General features: G+C 33.4%; 3 protein-coding genes and 1 long non-coding RNA gene across 11 annotated transcripts; 2 read left to right on the top strand and 2 right to left on the bottom strand.

The window, feature by feature from the left end:
- Nucleotides 1-23: 23 nt before the first annotated feature.
- Nucleotides 24-2,449, bottom strand: LOC145940424 (uncharacterized). 3 transcript variants are annotated; one of them, XR_014426012.1, is made up of 3 exons: nt 2,193-2,449; nt 1,142-1,330; nt 24-908 (listed from the first exon to the last, which is right to left on the bottom strand). It is a non-coding gene; the product is annotated as an uncharacterized LOC145940424 (long non-coding RNA). The 3 variants fall into 3 exon arrangements; XR_014426011.1 differs by having other exon boundaries at nt 1,142-1,323; XR_014426010.1 differs by having other exon boundaries at nt 1,142-1,300.
- Nucleotides 2,450-3,525: 1,076 nt separating this feature from the next.
- LOC145940775 (abscission/NoCut checkpoint regulator) lies at nt 3,526-6,238 on the bottom strand. 3 transcript variants are annotated; one of them, XM_083046302.1, is made up of 6 exons: nt 6,224-6,238; nt 5,925-6,095; nt 5,599-5,810; nt 5,268-5,499; nt 5,004-5,177; nt 3,526-4,771 (listed from the first exon to the last, which is right to left on the bottom strand). In XM_083046302.1, the coding sequence occupies exons 2-6, from the start codon at nt 5,970-5,972 to the stop codon at nt 4,454-4,456; spliced, it is 984 nt and encodes a 327-aa protein (XP_082902428.1). In that variant the 5' UTR covers nt 5,973-6,095; nt 6,224-6,238; the 3' UTR covers nt 3,526-4,453. The 3 variants fall into 3 exon arrangements, with proteins under 3 accessions (XP_082902428.1, XP_082902427.1, XP_082902429.1); XM_083046301.1 differs by lacking the exon at nt 6,224-6,238 and having other exon boundaries at nt 5,925-6,131; XM_083046303.1 differs by lacking the exon at nt 6,224-6,238 and having other exon boundaries at nt 5,599-5,775; nt 5,925-6,128.
- A 336-nt stretch (nt 6,239-6,574) lies between these two features.
- LOC145940639 (uncharacterized) lies at nt 6,575-14,866 on the top strand. 3 transcript variants are annotated; one of them, XM_083046004.1, is made up of 14 exons: nt 6,575-6,967; nt 7,273-7,543; nt 7,641-7,762; nt 7,836-7,948; nt 8,019-8,161; nt 8,239-8,404; nt 8,910-9,282; nt 9,413-9,747; nt 11,239-11,585; nt 12,629-12,702; nt 12,780-13,014; nt 13,110-13,285; nt 13,512-13,814; nt 14,194-14,866. In XM_083046004.1, the coding sequence occupies exons 1-14, from the start codon at nt 6,833-6,835 to the stop codon at nt 14,383-14,385; spliced, it is 2,985 nt and encodes a 994-aa protein (XP_082902130.1). In that variant the 5' UTR covers nt 6,575-6,832; the 3' UTR covers nt 14,386-14,866. The 3 variants fall into 3 exon arrangements, with proteins under 3 accessions (XP_082902130.1, XP_082902131.1, XP_082902129.1); XM_083046005.1 differs by having other exon boundaries at nt 9,410-9,747; nt 12,783-13,014; XM_083046003.1 differs by having other exon boundaries at nt 9,410-9,747.
- A 1,549-nt stretch (nt 14,867-16,415) lies between these two features.
- On the top strand, nt 16,416-21,703 carry Art7 (arginine methyltransferase 7). 2 transcript variants are annotated; one of them, XM_083045043.1, is made up of 11 exons: nt 16,416-16,554; nt 16,942-17,096; nt 17,279-17,546; nt 17,639-17,788; nt 18,485-18,706; nt 19,264-19,493; nt 19,645-19,774; nt 19,852-20,081; nt 20,315-20,864; nt 20,951-21,108; nt 21,395-21,703. In XM_083045043.1, the coding sequence occupies exons 3-11, from the start codon at nt 17,373-17,375 to the stop codon at nt 21,648-21,650; spliced, it is 2,100 nt and encodes a 699-aa protein (XP_082901169.1). In that variant the 5' UTR covers nt 16,416-16,554; nt 16,942-17,096; nt 17,279-17,372; the 3' UTR covers nt 21,651-21,703. The 2 variants fall into 2 exon arrangements, with proteins under 2 accessions (XP_082901169.1, XP_082901168.1); XM_083045042.1 differs by having other exon boundaries at nt 20,315-20,870.
- Nucleotides 21,704-21,787: the final 84 nt, after the last annotated feature.

Genomic DNA, 21,787 nt, shown 5'->3' with positions numbered 1-21,787 from the left:
ATTTGAAAATTGGATTTCGAAAGGGAAATAATACCGTGACCTACAACTAGTTGACCTTGAGGGCATTTTTCAAGGTCAATTAGTTTTTTTAAATTAATAAACCACCCTATTTTTTTACATTACATTTAAAAACAAAAAAAAATAATTTAACGAAGATATTTTACGACATAATAACTTTACATAAACTATGAATATATCTTGTAAAATATTTATTTTTTTTATGATTTTATATCAATACTTTATTTATATGCATAAAATGAGAGGAATCAAAATTAGTGTAAACATGTACATATAGTTGTTTTTAAGAAAAAAGCTATATAGAACAACACAACAAAAGCGATAAAGCATATATATATGTTTATAGATTACATACTTTCAGTTTTTATAAAGTATTATTCGCAAAACAAATGGAAAAATTTTTAAATCAATTGCACGCATTTATCACAAATATTTATCGATTACAATTTAATGTGTGCAAAATATTGGATCGTAGCTCAACCAATAAAATTCGCATAAGTGTCTGCAAAATGCTTTTTTTTATGTTTTTATGTAATATACTGTTATTGAGTATTCTTCAAAGAATCTGATGTTATTATTTTTCGTATAAGGTTCGTATAAGTTTCGTATAAAGATTTTTGCAAAAGACAATTTATCCTTATTTACGTCTTGTTTGACAAAATGAACTCCTTTATGCTTTCCCCTTTCGAAACTTTCTCGGAAATAACTTTCAAAAAGCATGTAGAACAATAAAGGTCGCTTTTACAACCTGTGCATCTTCTTTTCCCGTACAGTTGTCTTTCATCTACAGTTTGCAAACATAGTAAACATTTCTGATCTTCGTCTTTATCTTCAACTTCATCTTCATCTTCATCCTTGTCCTCATTTTCATCCTCATCTTCCATATTTGTCTATATGTATAACAATTTATAAATTTCACATAAAAACAAAATTATAAGTATAACCTTTTTTTTTAAAATTATTAAAACTTTACTAAATTCAAAAATTTATAGATATATTTATTATTACATTCATTGTTATAATTGTTAAAAGGTATAAAAATATATTTCCAGGATAAAATTTTTATTGATTGTAAAATGTAATGTTTAATATGAGATATATAATAAATTGTTTATATACATACATTATTTATAACATTATTACTTCCACTGGCCTGTGGATCTTGATCCTTCAACAGCGCTAATCCTTGGCCGGTTATCTCATCGATAGTAGGCACTGAAATGTTACCCTCTTCTCTCAATTTTCGTAATCTGTCTACAATTTGGTCGGCTGGTTCTAATCCCTGTTTAAATGCATCCCAGTGATCTATATGCTTATACAGAGTGAGTCTTTTTAATCTTTAACAGGCAAAAATATATCTCAAAAAGAAGTTTTTTAAAAAAATGTTTCAGACAAAAGTTTTATGGCTTCGAGAGGGACATAAGATGGTACTATTGGTTTGACCTTGGCTAGTCATTTGAAGGTCACGTAAAGGTCATCTTCAATTTCTTAAATGGAACTCCTTATTTTTCATTACATATATTCTTGTAGCTCATCTCGAAAGCTTTCCAAAATATTATAATAAAATGTTCTTCCATTAAGTATTTTTCGAGTTATATGAGGCTTGAAAGATACAGTCAAAATATATCTTATAAATTATTCAGTTTTCGGTAATCTTATACCTTAATACTTTTATGCACAAAATAATGAGTAAAATTGATTGGTATAAAAGACAACATACAGTTGTTTTTAAGAAAAAATATCTAATTTGCAACATATTTTTTTAATGATTATAAGTTTTCTTTACACCAATCGATTGGTCTCGATTTTCTATGCATAAAAGTAATATTAAGGTAATAAAGATTACCGAAAACTGAATAATTTATAAGATATTTTGTATTTTATGTATTTCCATTTAAGAAATTGAAGATGACCTTTCGTGACCTTAAAATGACTATCGAAGGTCAAACCAATAGTACCATATCATCTTATGTCCCCCTCGAAGCCATAAAACTTCTAAAACATTTTTTTTTAATTTCTCCTTTTCGAGATATATGTATTTGCCTGTTAAGATTTAAAAAACTCACCCTGTATATATATATATACATATATTACTATATCGGCGGTTTTACTAATAAATCCAATCTAGAGATCAAAAATCCAAATAACACATAAAATTGTTTATATATACATACATTTAAGACATTACTTCCACTGGCCTGTGGATCTTGATTCTTCAACACTCATCTTCTTTCAATTTTTGTAATCTGTCTACAATTTGTTGGTCGACTGGTCCTAATCCCTGTTTAAGTACATCCCAATAATAATGATCTGTATACTTATACATTATACTATCGGTTCTACTGGATTTTCTAATGAATCCAATCTAGATAAAAAATATCCACTATTAAAATATTCCTCTTCCTTAAAATGTTTGATATAGCAGTTAAACTGCTTGCAAGCAAAAAAGAACTAAAGTGTGTTTCACTCACTTCATATATTATAAGTAATGTCAATTGGTGCGAATGGTTCTAAACTCGCATTGGATGACATTATGGAGCTTCATTTAGCGTCATCCTCGGAACTTGACCTCTTCATCTTGTTCAATTTATTGTAATAACAAACACAAACCTTCTTTGTTCCTATATCGGGGATATCGCATTTATACTTGAGACACTGCAGGAAGAAAAGCCGCAGCTTGCAATGGGCAGCCGATCTGAGCGATAGCAATAAAGAAAAAGAAAGATAAATATATAAGCATACGAATTGTTCGACAACGGCACAGTTTATCAGATTAACCTATTAAAAACTCGAACGCAAGAATATTTACGTCTTTCTTGAAGAACGAAAAGGACCACGCACTAATTTCTTATATGAAAAAAGTACGGCCGCCGTTAAAATCGACCAAAAGTATGGAAAAGTGTACTTCGTGTGATGCCAAAATATGCTAGTTTTTAAGCTACGAGCCCATAAATGTAATATTTTTGCTCATTTTTAGACAAAACCACCCTATTTTTCTTAAATTTAAAAACAAAAGAAAATAATTTAACGAAGATATTTTATGACATATAATATTTTACATAAAACTATGAAATATATCTTGTGAAATATTTATTTGTTTAAATTAAATAATATAAAACAAAATTAGGCTCGCAAAAATTAACGAACTCTTCTTAATAAAGATACACAATTTTGCACGAACATCCAGTGTTGGTCCTTTTATTAATCATATTTTTAATATTTATTTGTTTATTTTTTTTTTTATGATTTTACATCTTCGACGAATGATGAATTTATAGGAGAAAAATTGTTTAGAGATATAGGGTGGCAAATATTTGGAAATCGCGGGGTTTTAGAAACTAGTTTTAGAAGATAATTGTATCAGGCAAAAATAGTAGGATTTCGAAAGATTTATTATCTAAATATTCATATATTATGTACCTAAAAAAATAAAAAGCAATTATAGACTTATAAAAATGTAGATAAAATGTGAATAAGAATTTGAGGTTTCAAAATTTATAAAATAACTAGCCAAAATAAATTTATTTAGCAGAAATATAAAGATTGACGCTTCTATGATGAATGCTTATATTACTTATATGCCTATTTCTATTCGTATATATGCACGTGCATTATTTTATATCTACCTGTTACATAATAATAAAATAGAAAGTTAATAATATAAGTTAAAATAATAATAATAATAATAATAATATAAGTTAAAATAAGAATTATCTTAAGGCTCCTGGTACCTTGCCGACCATGTCGGAATCGTGACGTCAGAGGCGAGAAAACACACGCTACTTTTTTTTAGATGCCATATTTCTAAATAAAAACATATTTGCATAAAATAACACTTAAGATCTCTTTAATACACTTCTAAAAAACGCCGAAAACTATCCTTTTCCTTTTATAATCAATCAACAGCTGTAAAATGTAATATTATGAGGCCCAGTCCTTCTGGTCTTTGCACATGCGCAGTCATTCCGCATGTCAAAGTCTGATATCTCGATCATTTTACGGTTGTTGATTGACTGTCAAGGGAAAAGAATAGTTTTCGGCGTTTTTTAGAAGTGTATTAAAGAGATCTTAAGTGTTATTTTATGCAAATATGTTTTTATTTAGAAATATATGGCATCTAAAAAAAAATAGCGTGTTTTCTCGCCTCTGACGTCACGATTCCAATATGGCCGCGGTGAGCACCCAGGAGCCTCAACTATAGAACAACACAGCCAAAAGCAATAAAGCATATGTTCATAGATTACATACTTTCAGTTTTTATAAAGTATCATTCGCATTAAATAAATGGAAAATTTTTTTAATCAATTGCACGTTTATCACAAATATTTATAGATTACAATTTAATGTATGCAAAATATTGGATCGTAGCTCAACCAATAAAATTCGCATAAGTGTCTGTAAAATGCTTTCTTTATGTTTTTATATAATACAGTTATTAAGTATTCTTCGAAGAATCTGATGTTAATAATTTTTGTATAAGATTCATTTTTGCAGAAGACAATTTATCGTTTTCATCTTGTTTAACAAAACGAACTGCTTTATGCATTTCCATTTCAAAATTATCATGGTAACTTTCAAAGCATGTAGAACAATAAAGGTCGCTTTTACAACCAGTGCATCTGTACAGTTCCCCTTCATCTGCAGTTTGTGAACATATTAAACATTCATTCCTAGATTCATATTCGTCTTTATCTTTATCTTCATCTTCATCCTCGTCCTCATTTTCATCCTCATCTTCCATGTTTGGAGGAGTCTATATAACATTTTATAAATTTTACATAAAAACAAAATTAAGTACAACTTAACTAAATAATAACTTTACTAACTTTACTAAATTCAAAAATTTATAGATATAATTTATTATTACATTCATTGTTATAATTGTTAAAAGATACAAGAACATATTTCCAGATAAAATAAAATTTTTATTGATTGTAAAATGTAATGTTTAAAAGATAAAAGTGCAGTCATGCAAAAATATATACCTCTATTTCCATTGCTGAATATCTGTTAACCAGTTCATCATACTGCAAGGACTTCAATGTCGTGTGAATTTCCTTATAAAGTTCACTGGTCGAAGGCAACTTTATTTCTGCCATATACTCATTAATTAAATCATCCGCCTTCTCTTGATCTGTTTTAGTATCCACTTGATGTATCTGTAAAAAAAATAGTAACGATCAAAATAACTCATATGTAGCAATAAGAATCCAAATAACACATATATAAATTTGTTTATATATACATACATTTATAACATTACTTCCACTGGCCTGTGGATCTTGATCCTTCAACAGCGCTAGTCTTTGCGTTATCTCATCGATAGTAGGCACTGAAATGTTACGCTCTTCTTTCAATTTTTGTAATCTGTCCACAATTTGTTGGTCGGCTGGTTCTAATCCCCGTTTAAGAGCATCCCAGTGATCCGTATGCTGATATATTACTATCGGAGGTTTTACTGGATTTTCTAATGAATCCAATCTAGATCAAAAATGTCCTCTATTAAAATATTCCTTCCTTAAAATGTTTGATAGCAATTAAACTGCTCGCAAGCAGAAAAAGAACCAGCGTTTCACTCACTTCATAGTGATGTCAATTGGTGCGAGAGGTTCTAAACTCGCATTGGACACTGGAGCTTCGTTTATAGCGTCGTCCTCGGGACTTGATCTCTTCATCTTGTTCAATTTATTGTAACAACGTCCGCAAACCTTCTTTGTTTTTATATCGGGGATATCGCATTTGTACTTGAGACACTTACTGCAGGAAGAAAAGCCGCAGCTTGGACAGCCGATCTGAGCGATAGCAAAGAAAAAAAAAAAGATAAATAAGCACACGAATTGTTCGACAGCGGCACAGTTTACCGTATCAGATTAACCTATTAAAATTCAAACGCAGATAATATTTACGTCTTTCGTGAAGAACGAAAATTTCGTTCGACAGGTGTTGCAGGACATTCCCTTAGCTTGTCATCGATCACATCTCTTTGTCGTGACAAAAAATAATATATAACGAATAATCCATCAAGAAATCTCGGAGATGTTCACCAAATTTTACCAATTCTCCGCATTCCGCATCATCTGAGAATGACGTAAAATAATTAACAACACGAGAATCGTCGCGTCACAGACATTTCTCGCATGCGCGGGAGGCCGCGCGCGTCCGTGCGCATGCGTGCGTGACGTCACAGCTAGTTGTCAGCTGTCACCTGTCAGGGAATTTCGTCGACAAAAGTGTTACCGCCAGTGTTGCCAATTTCAGGGGCGAGCCGCGAGCCGCGGCGGATGGTGTGGGGAGCGGCGTGGTGGGGGCTCGGGGGTGCGCGCGCCGTTTCGTCACGTGGTTTGGCGGCTGCGCAGAGGTGGTGGGGGCACACCAAACCACGTGACGCAGCCACGTGACGAAACGGCGCGCGCACCCCGAGCCCCCACCACGCCGCTCCCCCCCACCACCCGCCACGGCTCGTGGCTCGCCCCTGAAATTGGCAACACTGGTTACCGCGCGTGGCGCTAGGAAATTTTGCGGCGGATTTCGAGGGGAAATATGTTGCCGGCAATGTTGAGCGAGGACGGGAGCGAATGCTCGACCTAACCTTAAATGCGTCGCGTTCCCGTTGCAGCAAATTCGGAGCGTATTTATGTCGACATTGCATGTACATAATAATGAAGACGTAGATATCGTATATATTGTTGATTTTACATGAATTCGTAGTATTTTTATTATTTTTTTTTTTCCATCAATCTCGACATTCTCTTTGAGGGGGTTTGGGGGGCGGGGGGGATAGAAATTCGGCGGTTCCGCTGTATCATCGGGAAACATGGACACGGTACATCTGTACGACTCGAAGATCTGTCGACTGTGCGCGGCGGAAAACGGCAACGAGCATCTATTCATCAACGAGACGGGCGAGTCGGATTTGTGTTCGCTGGTGAATCGTTATCTGCCGCTCAAGGTAGAACGTTGCATGATTTTTTTTTTTTTTTTAAATGCCGGTTAAATGGACTGCAACTTGATTTCCTACTGCACTGATCAAATGTTCATTGTATATCGTTCGTCAGTTTTTTTTTTTCTTTTCTTTCCATTAAGTTAATTTGATATCTTACGCGGTGATTAGATCCTGAATATTCAGGGGATAAACTTCAGTTTATTCTGCATATATAAATACTAAGTGAAAAGAACGTTTTTAATATATTTATTATGTTTGTGATTTTTTATTTCTTATACAATTGTTTATATATGTATATCTTTAACTTTAAGATTCGAGATGATGGTAAGTTACCGCAAACAATTTGTCCGGGCTGTAACATCCAGCTGGAGGCAACAGCGCAATTCTTTGATCTGCTGGTGGGTGGTCAGCGCAAGTTGCGTGAACTCTGGAAATATCAAGTCGAGCAGCAGCGCAGAGCAGAACGCTTACGCAATAAGAAGGAAAGCGCAGAGTTTGGAACAGAAGTGGAGGGAGTGGAAGTGGATAGTATGGCTGCATGCAATGAGGATGAACAGTATGAACAACAAATCATTATCAAAAGTAATGCACTCTTTATTTTCATACAGATTTCGTATCATAAAAAGATTTTAATTTAAACAATTTTATATAATTATGTGTAAAATTGTTTTTTTAATAGTAATGCCAGATGGATCTGTGTATGCGGCGGAGCATGAAATGAGTTTACAAATGGAAGGCTTAACTAAGCCGAGGAGAAAACGCGGACGTCCACCCAAAGTACAAACAGAGGCCGAATCTTTGGTTTGTAATGAATTGTACTGACTTTTATTACTTTATGTATTATAACTTTCTTATTTGCATATTTTTTTAAAAGACAAAAGAGAATGCGGAAGCTGTGAGTCAAGGTGAGGAAGATAAACAGGAGGAAGAGATTGAAGAAGTGGATGGTGATGGTAGGCGTAGGAGGAAACGCAAAGTTCCTAAAAGGTATATATAATTTTAGGATAAGAGCTTGTAAGTTATTGTCTCTGTCATTGTTATCAATGAATATGCGCAGATTTATGGAAGCGGTGCAAGGAAAAGAATTGGAAAGGATATTCAAGGAAGAGGGCGTAATCGATGAGGAAGACGACGATGACTTTGAGATGCTCGATGATTCGGAGGAACCATTAAATGCTACTATCCAGGATGGTCAGGAAGGTACATATATATTAGATAAAAGTGGAAAAGAGATTGGTCTCTGGGTAATATTTTTATATGTTATGTATATCTTGCAGAAGTAATCGGTCGTCTCGAAACACAGGAGGGTAAAAATTTGGGTGAGGTGATCGTGAATCGTGGACGAGCACGATCAAAGTCGAAACTTCGTCGGCGAAAAAACAAATTTACATGTCAGCTCTGTGGCAGAAATTTCCTACAACGCAGCAGATATCTAGTACACAGGTAAATATCATTTACTTAAGAATATTATTTGATTTTTCAGAACTTAAGCTGTTTCCTTGATTTTTCTTTCTGATTCTCCAATTTTTCTTCTATAATTTTTGAATTTTATATGTAAAGTGTATTTTCATATTCATAGGCCGGTATTCATAGTCGGGTCTTATATTTAAGAATGTCTTAAGTACAATCTTAAGATGTGATTAACCAATCACAGAGCCATATTTGCATCTTAAGACATTACTTAAGACGGTCTTGAAATAAGAACGGACTATGAATACCGGCCTTAAATTTGAAAAAATTATTAGAATTTTAGAAGTTTTAAAATATTAATATTTTATTTTATATTTAATTAATATTATATTTTATTTATATTATTTATATTATTATATTTATATTATTTATATATTATTATTAATATTATATTTTATTAATATTTTATTTATATTTTATTAATTAAAATATTAATACTTTTTCAATGTTTTAATGTTTTGATACTAATGTATTGCAGAAATTTCCATAAGAACATCAAGTACGAATGCACACAATGTAAGATGCTTTTTGACAGTAAGGAGAACCTGGCGGTGCATCAAAAGGCGACTCAGCATAGCTCAAATTCCGCTGAAGGAAATATTGAGGTACAAGAGCCATTCGAGAGATTAGAGACACAAAGCTCGGAGCAGGACGCTTCTACGACGACGATAAAGGAAGATTCCAGCAGTGCGATTTACATGTGTGAAAAATGCGACAAGCATTTCGAATCGAAACAGGAGTGTGAACTGCACATGAAACTGATGCACGAACTGCAGAAATTTACATGCAACGTTTGCAACAAGGCTTGCACAAACCAGTCGAATTTGGAGATGCACATGACCACACACGAGGTTTGCGTTTTATAATTTATACACTTAAATGATGATACAATAATTTAAAAATTACTCAAGTAATTAAAATTTTTTTTTATTTTTATATAATTTTCCATACTATTTAAACCTTTACTTAACGTTGCAGCAGACTAAGCCAAACAAGGGATTTCCCTGCGATATCTGTGGCAAGGTCTTAAATCATCCCAGTTCCGTCGTGTATCATAAGGAAGCCGAACACAACAATGGTCGTCGTTTCGTCTGCAACAAATGTAACAGGAGTTTCAAGCACAAGCAACTGCTCCAGCGGCATCAGCTGGTACATTCGGACGATCGACCCTACGTTTGTGAATCCTGCAATGCTAGCTTCAAAACAAAGGCGAATCTGATTAATCATCAGTCCACTCACACGGGTGAGAAGAGATATTTCTGCGAGCGTTGCAACCAACACTTTGCACACAAGACCAGTCTTACGTTGCATCAAAGGTAAATTGTGAATGTTATTTATTATACAGGGTGTCCCAAAAGTCCTGCAACAGTTAAATATCTTGAAAACAGAAACTTTTTGAGAAAAATGTTTCAAATAAAAGTTGTAGGAGGCGCATCAAGTAGTAATATTAGTGTGACTATAAATAGCATTGTTAAGGCCACGTAAAATTCACTTTTAATTTTTAAATGTAAACTCCTATTTTTAATTACATATTCATGTAGCTTATATTAAGAGTTTTTCAAAACACTATAATAAAGCCTAAGAATTTTAAAGGCTCTTCGATATTAAATATAAATTAAGAATTAAATAGGCTATAAGAGCCGTACACGGATTTCGGTGCGATGAATATTTTTCTCGCCTACATTTCTTTAGGGGGGTCAGAGGGGATCATTGGAATTAAAAATCTCGAATCGAGATTATTCCGAAAAAAGTCTTGGCAGCGTACCAAGCAAAAATTCGTGCCCCGTGCACAAGTATTTAATTCCAACGAAAAATTAAATTTCGTTGGAATCAACGCACCGAAATCCGCGTACGGCTCTTATAGCCTATTTAATTCTTAAACTATAATAAAGTTTTTTCTGTTAAGTATTTTTCGAGTTATGAGGCTTGAAAGATACAGTATTTTGACATAAAGTATAAAATATCTTGCAAAACATTCAGTTTTCGGTAATCTTACCTTGATACTTTTATACACAGAATAATGAGACCAATCAATTGGTGTAAAAAAAAACGCATAATTGTTTTTTAAGAAAAAATATGTTGCAAATTGTATACATTTTCTTATAAATAACTATGCGTTTTCTTTACACCAATTGATTTGTCTAATTATTTTATGCATAAAAGTATTAAAATAAGATTTTCGAAAACTTAATATTTTACAAGATATTTTGTATTTTATGTCAAAATACTGTAAACCTCAAGTATTATAATTCGAAACGCACGGAATGAAAAAATACTTTATTATAGTGTTTTGAAAAGTTCTCCAGATAAGCTACAAAAATGTACAATCAAAAATAGAGGTTTCCAATTAAAAATTTCAAAGTAAATTTTACATGGCCTTAATAATGCTATTTATAATCACACTAACATTATTATTTAATGCGCCACTTAAAGCCCTACAATTTTTATTTGAAACATTTTTTCAACAAGTCTTTGTTTTCGAGATATTTGACTGTTGCAGGACTTTTGGGACATCCTATACAGAAATTCTAGTATTTTTTAAAAGAAATGCATGCTTAGATTCTTAAAGTCTAGAACTTCTAAATATATAGCAGAACAATCTAGATCCAAAGATCTTATAATATAATTATGATATAATTATATATAATTATAATATAATTATGATATAATTATAATATAATTATGATATAATTGTATTATTATAATTATTATAGCATAATTAGATCTTTTTTTTTTTTTATTCTTAAATCTCTTCAGGAATTTTAGATTCAATAACACGAGATTAATTTTATATTTGATCGTTTCAGGTGGCACGATGGTGAAAAGCCATACACTTGTCAAGTGTGCCACAAGAGCTTCTCGCAGAATGGCAATTTGCAGGAACATATGCGCATTCATACCGGCGAGAAGCCGTACAGCTGCGAATTTTGCGACCGAAAGTTCACTACATCGTCGCAGTTTAAGCTGCACGTGAAACGACACACTGGCGAACGACCGTGGAAATGCGAGTTCTGCGCGAAATGCTTTCTGCATAAGGATACGTGGAAATGTCATGTGCGCCGACACAAAGGCGAACGTCCGTTTAAATGCATTCATTGCAATCGCGGATTTACGGAGCAATGGGCGCTGAAGAAACACCTTCGTTTGCACACCGGTAAATGTGGTTTGATGATGTGCAAGATAATTATTTTATTTACAACAATTGTTTATTTAATTATTTCTATATACAGGATGTCCCAAAAGTCCTGCAACAGTCAAATATCTTGAAAACAAAGGCTTTTTGAGAAAAATGTTTCAAATAAAAGTTGTAGGGCTTTAAGTGGCACATTAAATAGTAATGTGTGATTATAAAGCATTGTTAAGGCTACATAAAATTCACTTTGAAATTTTTATATGGAAATCCCTATTTTTGATTGCACATTCTTGTAGCTTATCTCGAGAATTTTTGAAAACACTATAATAAATTATTTTTTCATTCAGTGCTTTTCGAATTATAATACTTGAAGTTTACAGTATTTTAACATAAAATACAAAATATCTTGTAAAATATTTAGTTTTTGATAATCTTACCTTAATGCTTTTTTATGCACAGAATAATGAGATCAATCAATTGATGTAAAGAAAACGCATAGTTATTTTTAAGAAAATGTATACAATTTGTAACTTATTTTGTAAAATATTTTTTCTTGAAAACAATTATGCGTTTTCTTTACACCAATTGATTGGTCTCATTATTCTGTGCATAAAAGTATTAAGGTAAGATTATCGAAAACTGAATGTTTTACAAGATATTTTGTATTTTACGTAAAAAAATACTGTATCTTTCAAGCCTCATAAAAATACTTAACGAAAAAATACTTTATTATAGTGTTTTGAAGAGCTCTTAAGATAAGCTACATGAATATGTAATCAAAAATAAGGGTTTCATTTAAAAATTTCAAAGTGAATTTTACATGACTTAACAATGCTAATTATAATCACACTAATATTACTACTTAATACGCCACTTAAAGCCCTACAACTTTTATTTGAAACATTTTTCTCAAAAAGCCTTTGCTTTCGAGATATTTAACTGTTGCAGGACTTTTGAGACACTCTGTATAATTACGAGTAAAAAAATTCTCCAAAAAAGATAGCATGCATACAGATGAAAATTTCATTCCAAGTCTGTAATTATTTCATTTTCTCTTTTCGCAGGTGAAAAGCCTTACTCTTGCGATCTATGCGGCAAAGCTTTCGCCGACTGTTCGAATTTGACGAAGCATAAAAAGGTATCATAGCAGTTTCACTTATTTAGCTTCTTCTCGAGCGCCAAACTCGATTGTCTTAGTAATTTGTCAATTTCTAGCAGGTGCACAGAGAGAATAAGGTATTAACCGTAGATGAATCAGAAGGATCTCCGATCGGCGAAGTGTGGCAAATCCTGCCAAATTCACAGGAGAATGATGAACAGTCTGCACTCAATGAACAAATGGCGCAGGTGATCGCTACTGATGAAGCGTCCACCGATGGGATCCAACAGATCTACTACGTGTCATATCAGGATCCTAATAATCCTAATCAGTCGCGAACGTTACACTTTCGTATGTGTATTCAGTTATATTAATTTGATAATTATACATATTAATCTATGGCACTCATATTAATTGATTATGTATTAATTTGACAAAATGTGTAGTTGATACTAGCATGATCAAAAATAAGGAAGAGGAAACGAAGACGAATGCGAATTTCCTGCCACGTTTGGATGATGACAACGACGAAATAATTGCCGACAAGATTGTAAATAATACAGCCAATAATAATGAGGAGCAGTCGGAGATAGAACTTCCGGAATCGGATTTACAGTTGCAAGTAAGAAAGATATAGATGTGCTATAATTTTTTATTGCTAGATACTTCAGAGCCCCGAGAAAAATGTTAAAAGTTGCACTTGTATTTTATCTCTTAAAGTTTTATAATTGCAAATATCCTCGTTATAACTTTGAATCTTAAATAATTATAATTCTTACAAACGAATTCTTACAAATTCGATTTCCTATGTAATATTGTTATTCCAAGTAATGTATCATTATTTTCAGATTGCCGATGAACATGGAAATCCGATTCCAATATCCATCCAAGAGGCTCGACAGCTTCTTTCTCAAGGACACTTTATCAGTCACATGAACGACAGCCAGATCATTAGGGTTCATCCTGGAATATTCGCGCAGCATCTTGAAGCGTTAAATATCCATATCGATGAAGAGGCTGCAGCGGAAAGTGGCATCGCGACACAATCGAATGTGAAAGACCGAGACGAGATCGAGACGATACGAGATCGAACGATTGCTTCCGTGTCGGCGATTCAGGCCGACGCGGAAGCCATCGTTCAAGCGCTCGAGGTAATTTTTAATTTCATGTAAATGTAAAATTTCTTTTTATTTTCTTATAAATTTTTGAGATCAACTTTTTTTTTTATTTTTTTGAATCCAAAATTTTTTCTTATGTTTGCTTCTTAAATCTCAATTAATTTTTTCTTTGCGTATTAATTAAATAATAAAATAACATTCTCATAAATTTTTTTTCATAAATCTTTCAATTTTAAGATCAACTTTCTTTTATCATATAAATTTTTTTGAGTCTCCAAAATTTTTTTTGTTTATGTTTGCTTCTTAAATTTTATAATTAATTTTTTCTTTGCGTTATTAATTAAATAATAAAATAACATTCTCATAATTCGCGATAAATGTATCAACAAAATGTTTTAATATTTTTTTTTAGGACGAGGATACTGATGCCACCGCAGTCGCAACTATAAATCAATTGGAAAATGTTGAGCAGACTGAAATCGCAGATGGTGAACAGACAATCGAATTCATGACCCAGGATGGACAAAAGGTTCGCGTTCTGACATCATATCCTGTAAATCCAATACAGGTCGACTTATCTCCAGAATACATGAGTATTGTATAATGAAAGAAGAAGTAGATGTATATAATTGTCATGCGCATTCTTTCTTATAAACATCGTTGAATCTGATCATATACGAGGATTTCGAAAGTGAAATCTTTAATTTTTTTTACAAGATTATATGCATTAATTTTTATACAATCTTACTGCTTTTACTATAATACATGGTGTCAGAAAAGTAATGAAATTGAATTTGTAGCACACATTGAAAAATCGTAATTATGCATTACATATTTAATCTCATTACTTTTTTTGACAGGTCATATGTATTATTTCTATAAAGTTAATGCAAACCAAGATAGAAATTTATCATCTTCCTTAAAATATGAAGACTCAATTATTGTAGAATTGTTTATGAAGAGTCTATACAGATCCTTATAATCTTTGTATTAAAAAACACAAATTGATGAAATTCAATCGTATGTACATATATTCTAGAATATATATTTTAGAGACATACATGTGGAGGATGTTCTCTTTTATATTTTACTATATATGTTGAGTTACAATCATTGTACATAATATTGTATACTAGATATAATAAAGAAGAAAGAAAAATCAAACACTGATTCATTTTAGCACGATATTTTTTGTAAAGGGGATATAAAAAGAAAAATATAATAATTATAAATATAATCTCATCACGTTAAAATATATATATTACAATATTTTTATTTATATATTAATATATAATACTCCGATTACAATAAAATCTGATCTTTCCTCACTGCAATAATAAATGAAATATTGCGGGAAAATTCAAATGATCACACCCAATCATATCGCACGACGCCTAGGATGACTAGCACGATCAACCAATCAGAAAGTACTAGTTTATCGCTGCGTTTTTCGTGATTGGTCGATTTTTGCGGTGAATAAAACATAAAAATGCTCTCTCTAAGGGTGCATTTTCACTTGACGCTGTGACGCTGGATTTCAGCGTCAAGCATCAATAAAAACAAATTGACGTTAGCGTCTGTTGACGCTGGCGTGAAAACAGCCTAGCGTCCAAGTTACAGCTATGACAAGCGTCTCGTTCTTCGTTCTCTGAAAGCTGAACAAATCAAGCTTTTTCTTGACGCTAGCGTCACAAATCAGATCACGTGATCAATTAGACGCTAGCGACAAATTGATAGTGAAATCGCACCCTTATATTAAAATTAAATCAAACATTAACTGGTTAACTTCACTTCGCTCACCGGTATATACAAAGTGCAACTAACGCATTTGATATACAACTGACAATGAGATTAAATTAAATTAACGCTTAAACTGACGCTACAAATATTTGATCGATCAATCGGGATGGAGAAATCCTTATCTCTTTCGCTCTGATCAATCAAATGATTCAAATGATAGAAATGATTGAAAAATTCACGTGCCATAACAGTAGGAAGGAGGAATAAAAACACGGCCCACAGACGTAATAAAATACGTAGATGGAACATCAGCCACCGATATGCGCGCGCGTTCGACTTTAACCTTCAAGTGGCGCTGCGTCGCGTGGTCGCGCGGCGGTCGGAATTCGGCGGCGCGGAGTGGGGGTGAGTGGTGGGGGGATGCGCGCGCGGCGCACGGCGCACCCCCCACCACTCACCCCCACTCCGCGCCGCCGAATTCCGACCGCCGCGCGACCACGCGACGCAGCGCCACTTGAAGGTTAAAGTCGAACGCGCGCGCATATCGACACGCGCTCTCTCCCTCTCGCCGTAAGCTAATCGACGAATCACAGTCGAGCATTCTCTAAAGTCCCTAGAACATATGGAGGCTAATCGCGGAATTTTCCAGCGCAACTTTGCGTAGAGAGTTTCCCTTCGTTGTCTTCTTCATCTTTATGGCGACAAATGGCGCATTTCGCAGGTGACACATGGACGGAACGCGTGGAACGTGTATGAAACCTCCTTGGCCGGCGTGCTTGGCTGTTCGTGAGAGCCTTTTACCGTCCGGCGTCCCACATATTCCTGTTTTGATCGAGGATATTCCCGGACTCGCGTCTCTGTCCGACTACAAAGAGAATCTTATAAAGAGCGTGCAGACGATCGGCGAGATTCTTGCCGGCGAGGGGCGAGTTGTCCAGTTGCAGGGTGTTTCGTCCGATCGCGAAGCGAAAGTCACCCTTAACTTGCAGAGGCTTCCCGTGGATGCCGTCTATTTTAAGGACGTCAAGGGACGGTACATACCTATTTGGGTAAAGCGATTGATTTTGTAAGAAGTTTATGTCAGCAAGTTTATTTTATTTTTATTTTTTTTCTGTTTACCCTTCCGTTTATCAAAATTACAATCTTATTTTGTAATAAAAATGTATTAGATGTTAAGGTCACTTTAGATCCATAATTTGCGACAGAGCTCTATTTATAACTTTTTGTATTCTGTAATTGAAGACAAGTTTCACAAATTAAAAAAAATATATACATACAAAATACACACATGTTAAGATAGACCGCATAAAATTAGAAATAACAATTTTTGTCATAAATTATAGATTGTTCTAAAGTAGCCTTTAGAAGAAAATAATATATTATGTCGGAATTAATTTTCTCGCAATGCTATGTTTTACAGGAAAAATGTCGTACTTTTAAAGTTTTTGGAACATTGGAATGGAGGGAAAATAAAGTTGTATTAATGGCACACAAATTGTTGACAATTCAAGACATACGTGGTAGCCTGAATACATTATCATTGTTATCCGCAGCGGTTCGTCCTATGTATTACCAGTAAGACTTTATACACAAGAGTTATATATAATTCCAATAGTTCAGAATGAGATATACTTTATAAGATAGAAAAGCATACAAGAAATGTAGTGTAATAATGAGATGATTCAATATTTTTTTATGCATTGAGCATTTTGAAATTTTACTGCGTCAAATAGTTAAAAAGTATTATTTTTTTGCAGGTACAAAGAATTTAAATAGAGTGAGAGTATTTGTTACATAAATATTTAGTGTATATTTAAATGAATTTTTCATTTATTTGGCTTTGCGTTTTGAATGTTAAAAGTTCCTTTGACAAGATTACTGTTGAAGAAAAACATGAGTGTATTCACGCAGTGTTTAAATCCTCTCACTGGTCTCGCCACGTGGGAAAAGAGAGATCAAGATTATGATTATCATCAAGAAGTAGCTAGGTCCTCCTTCGCAGACATGCTACATGATCACGAGCGAGTAAGTATCTTTTTTTGATTGCTTTTTACATTCTTAAAGTTGAATGACATTAATTTTTGACAGAATTTAAGTATTTTACATATTTTTCTTAGAATAAGAAGTATTATATCGCCCTCAAAGCTGCTATCGAAAAGAAGCACCAAGCAGGAGAAGAGGCTAATGTGCTCGATGTAGGCACTGGGACAGGATTGCTGTCGATGATGGCCGTAACATGCGGAGCAGACACTGTGACAGCATGCGAGGTAAAAGAGAATTGACATTTTCTAGAGTATATACTCCTGGGAAAAACCTTGAAAACCTGGTATTTTCAGGGAATTTTATTCTACCTTGAAAAATCAGGGAATTCTCATGGAATTTAATTGAAACTCAAAAAAAATTTTTTTTTTAATTACCCCTTTGATAATTTTACTTTTATTTAACACTTCAGAAACATATATCTAACATATTTTTGCAATATTTTGGTTTTTATTAACATTTTATATGATTTTTTTTATTGACAATCTAGTTAAATTAGTATTTCTTATTTATTTAATAAATTTAATAATTGAATAAACAAATTAATAAATAATTAATTTAAATAAATTAGTATTCTTTAAGACGTTTCTAATAAATTATTTTTTGTTTTGTATTTTTATTTTATAAGTTTGCATATTTTCAGCGTTTCATATTTAGATATAATGATATATCACACTTTGTTATTGTCTAAATAAATTTTACAATTAATAAATCAATATTAAATGCTGCACTCTTGACAACTTTGCAATTGTATGAATAGAAAACATTAGAAAAAAGCACATACAATAAAAAAACTTAGTTTAAAAAGTTGCATCTACAAATTTTCTTATTTTACCTGGAATTCTAAACGAAAATACCTGGAAGATCAGGGAATTCTCAGGCAATTTTTTTACAAGCTTATACAAAAGGAACTCTTCTTACAGGCTTTCATACCGATGGCCAATTGTGCTGCAAAAGTAATAAAGGAGAACGGTCTCGAGAACAAAATTAAGCTGGTTCGTAAACACTCTACGAAGATAACAGTCGGAAAAGACGGTGATATGCCAAAACGAGCGAATATTCTAGTCACTGAAGTATTCGACACAGAACTGATTGGTGAAGGGGCATTATCGACGTTTCGCCATGCTCAAGAATTTCTTCTCGAGGTAATACTGGAGTTAAGGCTTGCACACAATTTTGCAAGGTTGGATAGTAACTATTTAATTAGTTAAAAGTTTAATAAAAAAGAAGTTGAAAATTTTTTTTATCTTTGAATGCCATTATTTCTTTTCTATAAAATCTTGAATATATGACAATTAAACTTTTAATAACGATTAAATTTTAATAAGAGCATCATTTTATGATGTATATCGTTCTTATAAGTATTCTGAAATAAATAAAGGTACTGTTAGTTTTTATTTTTTTTTATAATTGTAATTACAAAGATAAAAATACATTCCTATATAAAAAACAAATAAAATATTAAATTAAAAAATTTTATTATGACATTTTAATTTAATATAAATAATATTTTTAAAAATTAACTTTTGATTTAACTTAAATTAATTTAATCTTAACTTTAACCGAGTTAATTTTTTGTTTTAATTTTATAAGCTATTAACTTTACTTTAACTTAACTTAGTTTAAAAAAATTAATAACTTACTAACTCTGCAATTTTGTTGCTTCGAGATTTGTACTAATCTTGCGTTTTTTTTACATCAGGAAGGTAGCATAGTCGTACCGCAGAGTGGAACAGTATGGGCACAAGTAGTCGATAGCTCCAAAGTCTGCAGTTGGAATCGAGTGAAGCCTATTAAGAATGGAGAGATGCTGGTCGACGCTCCAGCGGCTATTCAAGCATGCTCTGGCGCTGCAGCAGTTCACGATATGCAACTGTCCCGTCTCCCTCGGGACAATTTTGTGCCTTTACTGCCGCCCCAGCCTATCTTCAGGTAAAGATTTTCTCCTTTCTTGAATCTTCACTCCTCTAAAAACACAATGTATTTAAATATAAAGTTGTATGTATATTGATAATGAATTGCGTGTATAAAATAAATTTTTACAATCATTTCTGTCTATATTAATAGGAAAAATGTGTTTCAGGTTTGACTGGTCCGGCAAGGAGCCTTTATTGTACAATGAAAAAGTATTGTTACGCGCAAAGTCGATAGCAAGTGGAACCGCACATGCAATTTTCATGTGGTGGGACCTGAACATGGATACGGATAATCAAGTAATGAATGCTTGCTCGATATATTATTCTTTTTCTATTCGTTCTTGTAGGTTTTATACTTTGTATCATTTTCGTAGGTGTTGCTGAGTTGTGCACCTGTATGGGAACATCCTAACGTACCTGATCACATCAAGGGAGATGAATTACGTTTACAAGAGATGGCAGATTCGATACCTTGGAGGGATCATTGGATGCAGGCTGTGTATTATCTTCCGGAAGAAATATCTATTACACAGGGCGACGAAGTCAATCTCATCGGTTACCACGACGAGTATTCCTTCTGGTTTAAATTGTCGAACGGATCCGTGTAAGTTTCCATTATTTTTGGTAATAGTTTAATTTAAAATTTTTTCTTTTTTATAAAATTTATTTTTATTTTTATTTTTTATAAAATACATTTTTATTTCTTATCTCCTAATTAATAAATAATTAATAAATAAATTATTATTATTATTATTAATTTTATTTGACCTCTTTTTGCAATCTGAAAAAAAATTATAATTCGATCTTTACTATATATTAAAAAAGAAATTTTTTCAGAGATGAAATTCCGGATTTTCCGAGGCCTGTGTGCGATTGCAACGCGCACATCGCGTACTCGCGGACGCGAATCGGTCAATTGAACGATATGGCCCGTAATAAGAAGTACGTACAGGCCTTGCGGAAGAGGATCACTTCGAATACCGTCTGTCTCTGCCTCTCGGACGGTTGCCTGCTGGCTCTCGCAGCCGCGAGGATGGGAGCGAAGGTACTCTTACTGGAGCAGAATTCCCTGTCGCAAAAAACCATGGAGATGTTCGTGCGGACGAACGGGCTCTCCGACCGGATAAGGATCATCAAGTCGGTCGACGATCTGCCGGACGCCAGCGAGATCAATTTCATTTTCGGCGAGCCGTACTTCCTGAGCTCTATCGTTCCTTGGGAGAATCTGATATTCTGGTATCACGCCTCCAGGTATCCGTCGAGCATCCCAAGAATGCCGATTGCAGCCACGATCAAAGCCGCCGCCGTCGAGTTCAAGGATCTGCATAAGATAAGAGCTCCTGTAGGCGTTTGCGAGGGCTTCGACCTGACCTCCTTCGATAGGCTCGTGCAAGTTCGCAACTTATTTTGATCTTTTCTCTTGATTCTTGTACTTGAACGTGATGCTAAAAGAGAATCGCATTTGATTTCCAGATATCTAGCGATAAAAGTGACAACCCCATAGAAGCACAGCCACTCTGGGAGTATCCTTGCAAAGCGTTATCTTCGCCCTTTAACATTGTAGAGCTCGATCTTATGCGAAATGTAAATTTTGAGCGCATTCAGGTGTCTGGCGATGTTCCGATTTTAAGGTACGTATCTTTTTTTTTATTGAATTTTTTTAAATATAGATTGCAAAAGTAGAGAGAAGCATCAAGAGTCAAACCTTTTGCTTGTTTGTACTTTTATTCTTTTTTTATATTTATTACATTTTATATTAAACTATTTAAGCCCATATTAATGTTTTTTTTGCTCACTCATATGTGATTGATTATATTGCTCACTTATAATTAAGAACAAAAGAAAGTAATGTGTCGCCAGGATATTTTTGAAAATAAAAAACTATTTTTTATTAGAAGATAACATCTCGTTTTACAGTAACGGCTCCTGCAATGGCGTCGCTGTATGGATAGATTGGCAATTGGATTCAGATTTGTCGGTATCTTGCGGTCCAATTGAAGAAGTGATACCTGGCAGACGCATGTCTTGGGATCCATACACAAGACAGGGCGTACATCTGTTTCATAGGATATCTGACGTCTCGAAAGGAAAAGATACGCTTTCGTGGTCGTTCACTTTCGTTCCGCAACATGGTGAAGTGGACTTTGATTTCAGATTGCTGACCAATCTATGATTGTAATCAATGAGTTTTGTTTTTATGTATTAATAAATTTTTGTTTAATTATATTAACGTTGTATTTTATGCGTATATGTTCTATATATATACACACATCTACTATAATATAAATAGAAATTAATATTATTTATTAA

The sequence above is a fragment of the Prenolepis imparis genome, unplaced genomic scaffold (assembly GCF_030444845.1).
Source record: "Prenolepis imparis isolate NDT839.2.m4 unplaced genomic scaffold, iyPreImpa1.0 SCAF_9, whole genome shotgun sequence".
NCBI classification, from domain to species: Eukaryota; Metazoa; Arthropoda; class Insecta; order Hymenoptera; family Formicidae; genus Prenolepis; species Prenolepis imparis.
Note: the sequence above shows the minus strand (reverse complement) of the source record. Positions and strands in the feature narration are given on the sequence as shown.